Below are 12,810 nucleotides of genomic sequence, written 5' to 3'. Positions count from 1 at the left end.
AGATGAGCTGCAGCATGAAACAATATGTCGTGTTAATGTGGAGAGCTTTAAACTGTTGGACTCGCTCACAGTTGTGGTCATATTGTTTTATTATTCAGTTGATGTGGGTCATCATTGTCTGTATGCACATACAAATGAATTACAAAAACAGCGGCAACAAAAAATATTTTGAAAAGCTGCAGGCTGAACTACTACGCTATACATTAAAGGAGCAGTCTGTAGTTTTGTGTTAGATATGTTAATGAGCAGAGAAAGATGTTCATTTTTTTCTGCCTAAACAAACTAAATAATCAAACTCACTGTTTTCATGACTGAATAAAGTGAATAAGCAAACTGAGCTTAAAGGACAACACAGTGTATACTGTTTACTTAAACAGTGTTCTGGGACCTTATTTTCCTCTGAGAACAGCTTGTTTATTCTTTATTGGACAAAGTTTGTATTATCAACTTATTAATATTGTGAATATTGAAATTTTGACTTCAAATTTCTTCTACAAAACTACAAAATGGCCCTTTAAAAGTGATGTTTGCAAGAAGATTTGAATTTTTGAGTCTCGATCCCAACTCATCAGAAACTGAAGTTTTGGGATAGCAGCCGAGCCGTCCTGAAATCCCAGAGACGAGTTGAGGTTGAGACTCAAAAATCAACTTTTCTTACCAGGAACACCTTTACCAAAACATAACAGAAACAAAGAGTCAAACCTTTTCTTAAACAAATCTTTGAACATCTGTTTTAAAGTGAACAACACGCTTTCAATTCTTTGTCACAACTATTCAGCCCTCCGACAGATAAACATTTTGTCTTCATGTTTGTCCTCGCTGTCGTTTTCTTGAACGCACCTTCTCCCCTTAGTTCATGCTGACTCTCTCTTATTAAAACTGGCCTCTGGAGACAGTACAGCGAGTTATTTTGGACTTCTTACGTGATCCATGCAGTTTTATAATCCTCTACATCGCAGAGTTTTAAAACATGGAAGTTGATGATGTTGTTTAACATGTTGGGTGATTCATAATAATCTGAATGGTTTACAGTTCATAAAGCCTTCTGTAGCAGGTAAACTGGATAAGATTTTTTTGTGTTTCTTCATATCGCCACACAGCACGTCATGTATAGGACGATGAGAGAGCGACACAGCAGGCCTATTCAACTGCTTCTGAAGGGCAGGGGGCCGGACTGTGTCTGACCTGTTCAACTCTGAACCTGATTATGTTAAAACAATGAATGCAGTTTTTAAAATTAGTTTCTGAATTTGAGAAAGAAACTTAACGTTTAAAAGTACAAGAAAGAAACAGTGCTCCTTTCTATTCTTAAAGTGGGTTGTCGGTTTGATTCTAGTAGATTCCCTCTGCTTGAACAGCCTGACTTGACCTTTTTAATGAAATAAAAGACATAACGAATGAGCGAGAGAATTAACCTGCTAAGAAGAGGTTGTTAAAGGGCCCCAGTTGAATAGGTCTTCTGTAGAATATGTAGAGTGAGTTTTGATTCGCGTTATCTTTAGTTGTATGTAATGTTGTAATGGTTTTGTTCCTCTAAACACGGTATATTCCTTGTTGTCCATGCAGCAGATATTGCTTCTATCAGTCCCATCACTGCCACTGAGCTGGACCTCAGCTCTCAAGCCACAATGATGATCACACACTGAATTGTGTTTCCCGATGAAATGATCCCTGATCAATCATCAGAGGTTTCTCAAACATCTTCATCTGAGACATGGGAAAGCAAAAAGCAGAGAGATGAATCTGTATTTATTGTTTGTTAGTAAGATTGTTTCTTTCATGTGCTCCTTTTTCCGTCAGTGATCTCTGTTACAGTGTTTGGCCAGTGTCTCTCCTCGTCCTACTTCTGCATTAACAGAGGGGGGAAAAAAATCTGGTATCCCTGTCCATTTTATCCAATCAGGACAGAGAACAACGTAACGAGGCATTTCTGTCTGAGAGCAGGATCCTCCTGATCTGGTACCTGCAGCAGCAGTGGAACAAGGAACGCTTACACAAGACACAAGACAATAGTAACATAGTAACATTCCAAATGACATAATCACGTACGCTTCCTTCATCATGTCTCGCTTACTTGACTCTTCTTTGTTGTATTGGTAGCATTACACTTTACCTCACAGCACAGCACTCTCACTTACCCGTTCAATAGTTCCCTGTTGTCTCCAGTAGCAAGCAGACCTGTGTGACAGGCCTCTCCAGTATACTGTGCTGTGTTTGAGGGCAGAAAGTGCTGACTGGGCCTTTAGCATCTTCTTTGGCCTCCAGAACTTTGCTCATCGTCCAGGAGCTTCTGGAGCTTCAGCGTCTGCAGTGATGGCGGATTCTCCACGAGTGAGGTTTCCTCTGGCTCTGGACCATGATCGACTGTCTTGCATGATGGGCGGGAGACACACAGCTTCCAACAGAGGTGACCACACACCGCACCTTCCTCCTAGCAGCGATGATTTTCTTGGAGATGTGGAGGCGGTGATACAGTGTGTGAGAGCCTCCAGGTCATCAGAAGCTTTGGTTACAGGTCTGCTGCTCAGAAGGCTGTGACCGCACAGAGGACGAACTTCATCCTCAGGTGACTGTTGGCAGAGAACAGAGTTAAGAACCTTCCTGATTAAGCGAGTCGGATGAGGATCCATGATATCTTGTAAGGCGCTTTGGATCTTGTTGTGGTTCCTGGCAGCCACCGCTTCCCTCATTTATCTGTTGGCTCCAACACAATGTGTACCATTACTACACCTTATGTTAGATACCTGCCCCCTTTTACTGAGGAATCTCCATAGAGTATTCAAACAGGAATGTGCATCTACAGTGAGTTCTACCTCCAATGCACAGCCCTGCTCCTCAGTCAGGTGAAGTGATTCCAGACCAAAAGGAGCACATTTCTTCCTCCTGTTACACTGATGGGACCAAAGTCATTTAAACCACATTGGTAGAAGTTGCTTCATCAGGTAAGTCTCCCTCATCTTGAAAGTTTGCCATCTTTCGTTCAGAAATCACTCCTCTTTGACGTCTGCACATGGCACGTTTGGATCTGACCGTGCTTTCAGCCTAGCCATTCGTTTTCCAGTATGTTGTCCTGAGATAGAACAGTGGGGGATTCCTTCCTCAGTGTCCTCGCTGTTGATTTCCTGCAGCTAAAATAAAGATGCTAGGAGAGCTGCAGAGGACAACACCAGTGGAGGACAGAGTCAAAGAGTGTGGAGCTATGAAGGAGGGGAGGGCAGTGATACTTCTGTTCCTGGAAATAGCCAAGGAACCAAAAAAAGGAGGAAAGGGTCAGTACGTCACTGAATCTCACACAGGTGTCAGCTGAGGATTTATCAACACGCTGTTCCTTCCTTGATTTTCATTTGGGGAAGTGTGATTACAGCCTCATCAGCAGAAATCAGTGCGGCTGTCCTCATTTGATCACGATATCTTCAGCCCTGTCAATCACTGGGGGAAAAGTCAGCTGTTGACCTCCTCCCTGAAGTGCGTTCTTTCATATTGTGGAGGCATCTCTTCATCAGAAATCAGTCGATGCAGATATGTTGGTTTTAATGTGTTTCTCCATCATCTCACATAGACTGCAATACAGCTGACACCACAGTCTGGCACCAGAGTGGGATTCAGTGACGTCATGACCCCCCTTTCTTTTTAGGAGTTAGCTGGAATAATAAAGAGTGTAGAAAAAGTGACGCAGTACAGGAGTTTATCCAGCAGGGGGCAGTGCTGCAACATGGAGGGTGTCAACTGCCGCCAAACACCAAAATAAAAACAACAAGAAGAAGAAACCGATTTCCGGGTCGCAGCCGGGTGACGGGGGATTGGGTAAGAGGCTAATAGGAGAGGAGACCCTGAAGAGAAGAAGAGAAGAGAAGAGAAGAGGAGAAGAAGAGGAGCGGAGAGATCAGGCCAGCAGACAGTAGAACCCGAGCACTAATCAGAGGTAACACCGAGCAGTGTGTGTGTGTGTGTGTGTGTGTGTGTGTGTGTATACAGGTGTGTGCGTGTTTGTATACAGGTGTGTGTGTGTGTGTGTGTGTGTGTGTGTGTGTGTGTGTGTGTGTGTGTGTGTGTGTGTGTGAGCTGACTGCAGCTCACATCAGTAAGCATCACGTTGACCTCACAGGTTTGTGACTGAGCTTGAACACCACAGAAGTAATGTGTGATAGTTCAGGACCAGTGTGAGAGCGTCAGACACACACTCACTCACTGTGACTCTGCTGACTCACTGTCACACAGGGAAGGACTGCTGCTGACAGAATGAGATCAACCGTTTCTTATCTTTATGAGCAGGCCTCAGCCGCAGACACACCCTCCATCCTCACCCTCCATCCTCACCCTCCATCCTCACCCGCCTCTCTGCTCCCTCCATCCTCACCCTCCATCCTCACCCTCCTTTCTGCTCCCTCCATCCTCACCCTCCATCCTCACCCTCCATCCTCACCCTCCTTTCTGCTCCCTCCATCCTCACCCTCCTCTGTACTCCTTCCCTCATCACCCTCCTCTCTGTTCCCTCCCTCCTCGCCCTCCGTGCAAACTAATGGTGCATGTTTTCTGTTTGCAATCAGCTAATGAGAACAATTGCAGTCCTTGGAGGAGGGATCGGAGGGTTAGCAGCATCTTACTACCTCTGCAAGAGTCCTCAGGTTGCCAAGGTAACACACACACACACAGTGTGCAAACAACATCAGTAGCTCTTTTCAACCTACTGTAAGGGGTTATGAAGGTAGAAGCAGTTTGTACATGGTCACATGATGTCAGTTGTGTCTGCTCTCATCATGGTGTCGATCACTGATCCCACATGCGACTGAAGGAGGAGCCAGCATACACTTCATAGCAAGGATCAGGGCTTCCTAAACACACGATCATCTCACCTGGAACACAGAATGCCTGCATAAGAATGACAAACCTAGAATAAATTGAAAGGGGAAGATGTGCCATTTTATACAGCAAATGTCATATATTAAATGTGAATGCTGCTGCAGTGCTCACCAGTCATAGTTGGATTGGGTTTTGTGTAAATAATCTTATGTATGATTGTGTGAATAAGACAATTTACAAAACACAACAACGTAACATCACAATCGCCCATCATGCAATCGATGCTACTTTGTTTCATAAAATATTAAGCATAAAATAGTCTAACATAAAGGATCACTGACTATTCAGAGAAGGAAGACAGCTGGAGATAGTTTGTGAAGCTTGTGTTTGGAATGTTTAACCTTCCATTGTCGACAATGAGCCATCAGAGCTTAAAGCAGCGTTGACGGCCCCGCTCCAGCCAGCAGCCTTTACTGCTCCATGCTCAAGACGTTCTGATCGAACTAACTCAGGTTAACACTTTGAAAAATCACAACAAAAACTACATTTTTTTCCTGATGTATTGTTACTAAAACTACACTGCTGCTTGGGCTGCATAATGCAGGGAAATACTATAAAAACCATGAGGATATGACATTGGTATAATGAAACAAACAAGTTTTCTTCCATCTGAAGAACACGATTTGTAGGCTGGAGCATCTCTGCACCACTAAAGTACTTCATTATAATGTCGTTCTGTCGTTCACTTGCCATTATCAGCTTCTGCAATGTGTTGATGACAGTTGGGATTACATTTAAATTAATTGTGTAGCCATAGTTGCTACTCATGATAATGAAATATTACCACAAATGAGTATGTGTGTGTAATTATTAGTAGGATACTACTACTAGTGTTATCACTACTAGTAGTAGTAGTAACAATAAAAACGGCAGTAAAACTGCACTGCAGCAACTGCAGTGTGTATGTGTAGAAAAGCTATAGCAGTTTAGCAGCTAAAAGTGTGAACTGTTATCACCATTAACATTCATCTCCTGACTGTATGTCTGTATATTTTGTCATTTAATAAAATGAAGCATCCTGCTAAAGCAGCTCTGCAGTTTAGTCTCTCTGTTTTTTTCCTCCAGGTGGTTGTGTTGGAGTCGAGCAGTCGTTTTGGAGGCTGGCTGTGGACCACCAGGAGGTCAGACGGTGCAGTGTTTGAACATGGACCCAGAGGGATTCGACCCGCTGGGGCAGTGGGACGCAACACACTCAATATGGTGAGTTGCACCTTGGTACTGAGGCTGCAGTCAGTGTTGAACTGATCATTTTCTGTAATCAACATAATTTAAAATCATTGATGAATCCTCTTAAAGGCTTTTGATCATGGCTTGTATGTTTTTAATCCAGATGGGGTGTGTGTGTGTGTGTGCGTGTGTGTAGATGGATGACCTGGGTCTTGGGGGAGAGATTTTGCCAGTCACCTACAGCCATGTGGCCTCTCAGAACAGATATCTGTACGTCAACAAACAGCTCCACAGAATGCCTTCAGGAATCAGGTAAGGCTGCATCCTGTTTCCGCTCTGGTCGTTTAGAGCAAAAACAGGATGCTGCATCCAGAAAAGGAGAAGCCACACTTGAAACCTTGTGTGGTTCATGGATGTTCTGACGTCAGCTTCAGTACCATACTGTGCAAACTGTATGGAAACAAATCTGTTCCATAATTCAAATGAAAATGCTTTTTCATTTTCAGAATATAGCTGCATTTTTTTGACTCATAAATAGGGATGGGTATCGTTAGGATTTTATCGATACCGATACTGATACCGACACTCCGTATCGGTACCGATACTTATCGATACTGCAACATGTAATTTGAGTTAAAAAAATAAAGACTTTACAAGATGTCGAAAGATTCAACTTTCTTTTTATTACCACAAGGTAATAACAAAGCTTCAACAGAACAGAAGCTATGCAAAAACTCCTGAGTACATAACCAGGACCAGGACCAGATATAAAAATCTGGCGGATGCCGGAACACGATGCAGCAAGTCAGCTGAATTTAGCACCGAGCAGACAGGAAGTCAAGCAGAGAAATAACCATATGCGGCTGATTTGACCAAGCAAACGCGAACCATGGCTGGCTTGACCGCAGTACAGAACTGGACATGGTGGTGATTTCACTACTGTTTCTGAAGTCTATGCTACCAACGCAGCCTTCACTCTCTCCTCTTGCTCCAGCGTCTAATATGCACACATCCGCCCCCTAACGTAGATGCGTAGCCCGGTTGGTCAGACTGTGGGGCTGAAGGCCGCTGACGTCACTCTCCTGCACCGCTTGGGATTGTGAATTCAAATTGAATGTTGGCACACTTTTTGTGGGGGGGCGGGCTTGAAAACGAAAAAGCAGTTTTCTTTTTAGTCGTGTGACAAAATGAGCAGACTTGAAGAAGAAAGTGAAAATGCAATTTGGATGATTTATTCCTCATTTTATTTTTGATTCACATAACGCAGCGATGACCTTAAAATGAAAAAGTATTTCTGCTAATGCATTTTAATTTTCAAATTTGACATTTCAAATTGAATTTTGGTAACTATTTGCTGGGGCATCTTTTGAAAATTAAATCTCAAATGCAATTTTCTTTATCATTTTAATTAAGTTAGAAGTGAGCAGTCTTGAAGAAGAAAATGAATGAATGAAATGCAGTTTGGATGATTTATTACTCATTTTATTTATGAGTCAAAAAATGCAGCTATATTCTGAAAATGAAAAAGCATTTCTGTTAATCCATTTTCATTTAAATTATGGAACAGATTCACTTCCATAGGAAACAACATGAAGGCCTTCCACAAATGTCTGACACATGGTGGGGGTCTAGAGTTAACAGTGGAGGGAACCCTGGACTCATGGCCTGTGTGTCTCTTCGTCTCTCTGTCAGTGGACTTCTGCGTACTATTCCACCCTTCTCTCGTCCCCTCCTGTTGAGTGTTGCCACGGAGATACTGGTGAAGAAAGGCAAGGAAGATGACGAGACCATCCATTCGTTTATTACGAGGAGGCTGGGAAAAGAGGTGTGTGGACGAGGTCTCAGAACTTTCTGTCAGAGTTCAGATTATGTGAAATCATCAAAGAGTTTTGCATTATAGACATTCTGTGTATAGTGGACAGTGGTCGTAGTTTTATTTGATTGCACTGAATAAAGTCATATGTAGTCTGTCTTCTGACCATGAATGTTCTGTTTCTTTCTGTCATTTGTTTTGTCTTCCTGCTTGTGTGTAGCTGGCAGACATCGCTGTGGACAGTTTGTGTCGTGGTGTGTTTGCAGGGGACTGCAGGAAGCTGAGTGTGCGTTCTTGTTTTCCTCTTTTCTACAACGCAGAGCAGCGCAGAGGCTCCCTGACACTGGGCATGCTGCTGGGCTCAGGTACGCTTCAGCATTAACTACACTGTTGTTACTTCTGCACCACACACTGAGGACTGTATTGCCTCATAACTACATTTAGCACCACCACAGTTTGAGATAACCACACAGAATGTGACCGGACCACTACAGTGGTGTGTGGTCTGTCCTGTGCAGAGCAGTCAGAATGCTGCTTTTTGTGTTCAAATAACAAGTGGAACCGAGCACATCAGTGCTGCTCTTCAGTCTTTACACTAGCTTCCAGTTGGGTATCAAACAAATCAAGTGCTTGAACAGCAGTCAGTGTCAGCCTGTTTAAGAGGTCACCAGCAGCAGCATCTCTGAGTCAAGTAGCTCCAGTGTGCTGCTTATATGTTCTCTTGTACATGATCTAAAATGATCCATAGTGTCACCACTCTCCAATCTGTGCTTCCTCATTAAAGCTCAAGCTGTTTATTATTGTACCGTATTAGCTCTCAGACTGCATCCCTCATTTGACTCAGTGTGTTTTAAACGTTGATGTCATGCCCAACTAAAACAGTGTTGTTTATATAACATGCAGGTCCCGGTCCTGTGGTCCCCCCTGGCCCTCTGGCTCAGAGATCTATCAAAGAGTCGTGGGCTCAGTGGTCCCTTCGCAGGGGGCTGGAGTCCCTCCCAGAGTCCATCACTGAGTACCTCCAGCAGAGCGGGAAAGTGCAGATTCACAGAGACGCAGCTGTGACACACATCAGCCCTTCAGCTTGTGGCTGGAAGGTCAGTGTGGAGATTATAAACTTGGCCGTATAAGTGAGGATGGAGCTGGTTGAGTGTGGTGAGCCGTCCACACAGCTCTGTGGCAGACGCAACGTTGATGCAACAATGATGCTTTAATGACTCAACTGTAAAGTGTGAAGCTCTGTAAGGTTTCACTCCATTTTCAGGCTCGTTTTCATATTTGTGTACTGTTACATCCAGTGTGGTTTGTGCTTTGTAGTGTGTATGATATGTATATAGTATAATGCGTAACATGTATACAAAGTGTAATGTTTTGAATATTTTGTTTTAATCTTTTCATCTCTATCTCCTACTTCTCCTTTTCTCTCAACTAATTTCACTCCACACTATGTGGTGTGTTCTGTCTGTGACACATGAAGAACCTGTACTGAGCTGGATGAGGGCAGTGGTACTGGGACAGTGCTATTGATTTACTGATTTGGCCCAGACTGACTGCCATGAAACATCCAAATATTCAGGCTTCCTACAGAATGATGTATAAATAATATTATTTACCGTGCCATGAGGCTGGCATTTATATTTTTCTGTCAGATGTTTTGTCATCTTCTGACTGAGGCAGGGACGAGGTGTATTCTTCACCCCTCACCATCAGCAGCCCTGAATCTCCTTCTCCTCCTCCTCTCTGCACTCTGAGAGGCTCATGTCAGATAAGACCCACCCTCGCGACAGTTGGGAAACGATGGTGTGAAATATGTAGCTGCTGGATGTCCCCGTGTCTGAGCCGAGCCTCCAGACTGGAAAAGAAAATTGTGTTTGAGTGGTTGTTGTGTGTGTGTCCTGGCTGGTTTCACACTACATGTGAGTGCTTGTGTTTGTAGATCAATCTGAAGGATGGAGTTGTATCAGCTGACCACATCATCTCTGCACTGCCTGCTAAAGGCAAGTAGTGCTTCTTCACAGAATACGACTGAGTGGTTTTTGTGTGTGACATGACAGGAGCAGAGAAGAACACACTGGATTGGATTAGATCAGTCATGTCCTCAGCAGGAACTAAGCTTACGTAAACCAGCTGCTCTGTGATTACTTTCCTTCAGACTGTCTGTTTTAATCTAAAGATGTAATGATAAATGTCTAACACATTTTCAGAACTTATTCTAAGATGATCGGCATGAAAAAGAGAACAGATTTTCTTGACGTTACACCTGTCTGCCCCCTCCCTCCAGCCCTGTCTGCTGCCCTTCCCTCCTCGTGCCAACCTCTCATCCAGCAGCTGCAGGACATCACATCAGTAACAGTCGCTGTGGTAAACCTGGAGTATGAGGGTTCTATTCTTCCTGTCACGGTGAGAGTTACAGTGGGACACACACACACACACACACACACACACACACACACACACACACACACACACACACACACACACACACACACACATAGACTTGCCTGGGGTATGACCACAATGTTGTCCCACTCTTCCAGAACTACTCAGTGCTCCTTTAAGCCAAACAAATCTACATAACACTGTGATAAAACACATCACACATGGTAAAACAACATGTATTCAGAGTTAGCTGTTGTTGAGCTTTAGCAGTAAAGTGATAAAACTGCACAGCATCTATGTGTGTGTGTGTGTGTGTGTGTGTGTGTTTGCAGGGCTTTGGTCACCTGCTTCCATCATCAGAGGATCACGGTGTGCTAGGGGTGGTCTATGATTCTGTTCCCTTCCCTCAACACAACAGGCCTGATGGACAGACGACCAGACTGACGGTACACACACAAACACACACACACACACACACACACACTCTCTCTCTCTCTCTCTGTGCCATTTGTGATTCATCAACATGGAAAATGGCAGAAATGTATTACAACTGTGTACATTTTCAGCTGGTGTGTTCTGCAGGAGGCATGTACTTCAGCAGGAGATCTGCTTATCAGTTTTATTAAATACCATGTTGTGATCATCCAACCTTAATTGGGTAGGCTAATATTCCAAGTTTTGATCTTTCAACTTTAATGTTAACAACAAAATAAGAACGGATTGTCATGGATGCACTTTAAGTTGTTATGTTAGAAATATGTGGTGGTGCAGAATTACTCAGCCTCAAGTGAGTCAGATTCCGTCGGCACAGCAGCTGCTTTTCAAAAATCCTTTAAAATCCTCCTTTCCTTGAACTCAGGACGTTTTCCATCAGGGTTAAAGAAAAGTGGTTAGCAAAGGACTGAGGATGTGACCGTTCACACACACCTCATGTCTTTCAGGTGATGATGGGCGGGGCCTGGTTTCAGGAAGTGTTCGGGGACCCAGACGCAGTGACAGAGGAGCATCTTTTAGCGAGAGCCACTGAGGCGGTGCAGCACCACCTGGGAGTCACCACATCACCCAGCTGGAGTTGTGTGGCTCTACATAGGGTATGGTGTGTGTTTGTGTACGTGTGTTTGCTTGTGTTCAGGGTCATGTGTGTTTTGCATGCGCGTGTCCGTGTGTGTGAGTGACATCTGTAAATAAATGTCAATTCCAGACTTGTTACTAATAATTCTTGTGTTCTCTCATTAGGACTGCATACCTCAGTATTATCAGGGACACTTTCGAAAAGTTGGTGAGTATTGACTGAAAAGTTACAATTTGAGACAATCAGATGTTCTGAAACATCATGTAAGCTGTGTCTGTCTGTCTTTCCAGAGTCCATGTGTAACTTCATAAAGGAGAAGAATCTCTCGCTGTCTCTGATTGGTTCCTCCTATGGAGGCGTGTCAGTCAACGATGTCATCTTTAGTGGACGAAAAGCTGTGGAGGAGTTACTGGGAGCTGGGGTATGATGGAGCTGGAGACACTGGAGCTCAGCTGATTGATGAGCTTGTGATCAGAGTCACTCTGCAGGTCACTGAGGTCAGTGTCAGCACTGACCTGACAATGTCAGGACTGGTTGGTATAGATGCTGAATGGGGAAGCTCTTCTATCTTCACTAACATTGTGTATGATTGATATTGTAATATAACAGTGTCTAATAAAGATCAGTGGAGTTGATCTGAATGTGTTCAGACTGCTCAGGCACAGGTTCCTCTGCTCTCACAGTGACCTGTTGACCTTGTGTTCCTGAGATCTTTAATGGCAGTGTAGCCTGTTTACACATCATCTGGGCCAAATACACTGACGTCATTTCTGCTTTCAAAGACATTTGATCTGCCCATGAATGTGATTTGCACTACAAGTAAAGCTTTATTCTACTCATGAGATGTTTGTCATGTTCCTCCTTCATCACCTCCTGTGTGACAAAGATTTCAGGGTTTTATTACAAGCATCTCTGACCTGAATGCACTGACACTGGCAACAGCTGGCAAGTCTGACCTGTCATGTTCAAGGATGACGAGGCAAAAATATTTTTAAACCATGTTTGTCAGACTTGTTGATTTTACACATTTCATGGGAAATGCTTGATAGCTTCACCTCCTGACACCTGAGGATCACACAACATGAACTAGGATAACGGGGTAAACACAGTTAATGTTTAGATTCAAATACCCATTTTCATCCTTACATACATACAGATGAGCGAAGAGTGACTTTACAACAGGTAAAGCAACAGTGGCCCAGTTCCAACACAGTATGACCATACTCAGCAGCAGTGCTGTAAGATAACAGACAGTGTCAAAGTAAACATTCAGTAAAAAGAAATGGTTTTATTTAAGGAAACCAGTCAATGAAGCTGCATGTTTAAATCTACCGAAGTTCTCCTTTAACGTAAAGGACTGCGGTGGAGGACGACCGTAAAATATTTACTTTCTCTAACACTGGATTTATTTATGCCAACAGTTTTACATGAAATCAGATTATTTTGTGAATATACAACAACAAACTAGATGTTTCTGATACTCTTCATCTCACCGTAACAGTCAGTCATAGACGACATT

The 12,810-nt window shown here is 43.5% G+C and overlaps 1 protein-coding gene across 2 annotated transcripts; it reads left to right on the top strand.

The window, feature by feature from the left end:
• Nucleotides 1-3,765: 3,765 nt before the first annotated feature.
• ppox (protoporphyrinogen oxidase) lies at nt 3,766-12,133 on the top strand. 2 transcript variants are annotated; one of them, XM_037074795.1, is made up of 13 exons: nt 3,766-3,922; nt 4,548-4,634; nt 5,926-6,060; nt 6,224-6,339; nt 7,720-7,852; nt 8,061-8,205; nt 8,744-8,937; nt 9,777-9,837; nt 10,122-10,240; nt 10,552-10,665; nt 11,161-11,310; nt 11,456-11,498; nt 11,582-12,133. In XM_037074795.1, the coding sequence occupies exons 2-13, from the start codon at nt 4,551-4,553 to the stop codon at nt 11,716-11,718; spliced, it is 1,431 nt and encodes a 476-aa protein (XP_036930690.1). In that variant the 5' UTR covers nt 3,766-3,922; nt 4,548-4,550; the 3' UTR covers nt 11,719-12,133. The 2 variants fall into 2 exon arrangements, with proteins under 2 accessions (XP_036930690.1, XP_036930691.1); XM_037074796.1 differs by lacking the exons at nt 3,766-3,922; nt 4,548-4,634 and having other exon boundaries at nt 5,924-6,060; nt 6,191-6,339.
• The last annotated feature ends 677 nt before the right edge of the window (nt 12,134-12,810 follow it).

This window comes from Acanthopagrus latus, chromosome 17 (assembly GCF_904848185.1).
Source record: "Acanthopagrus latus isolate v.2019 chromosome 17, fAcaLat1.1, whole genome shotgun sequence".
In the NCBI taxonomy this organism is placed as follows: domain Eukaryota; kingdom Metazoa; phylum Chordata; class Actinopteri; order Spariformes; family Sparidae; genus Acanthopagrus; species Acanthopagrus latus.
This window is presented reverse-complemented; position numbering and strand designations above follow the sequence as displayed.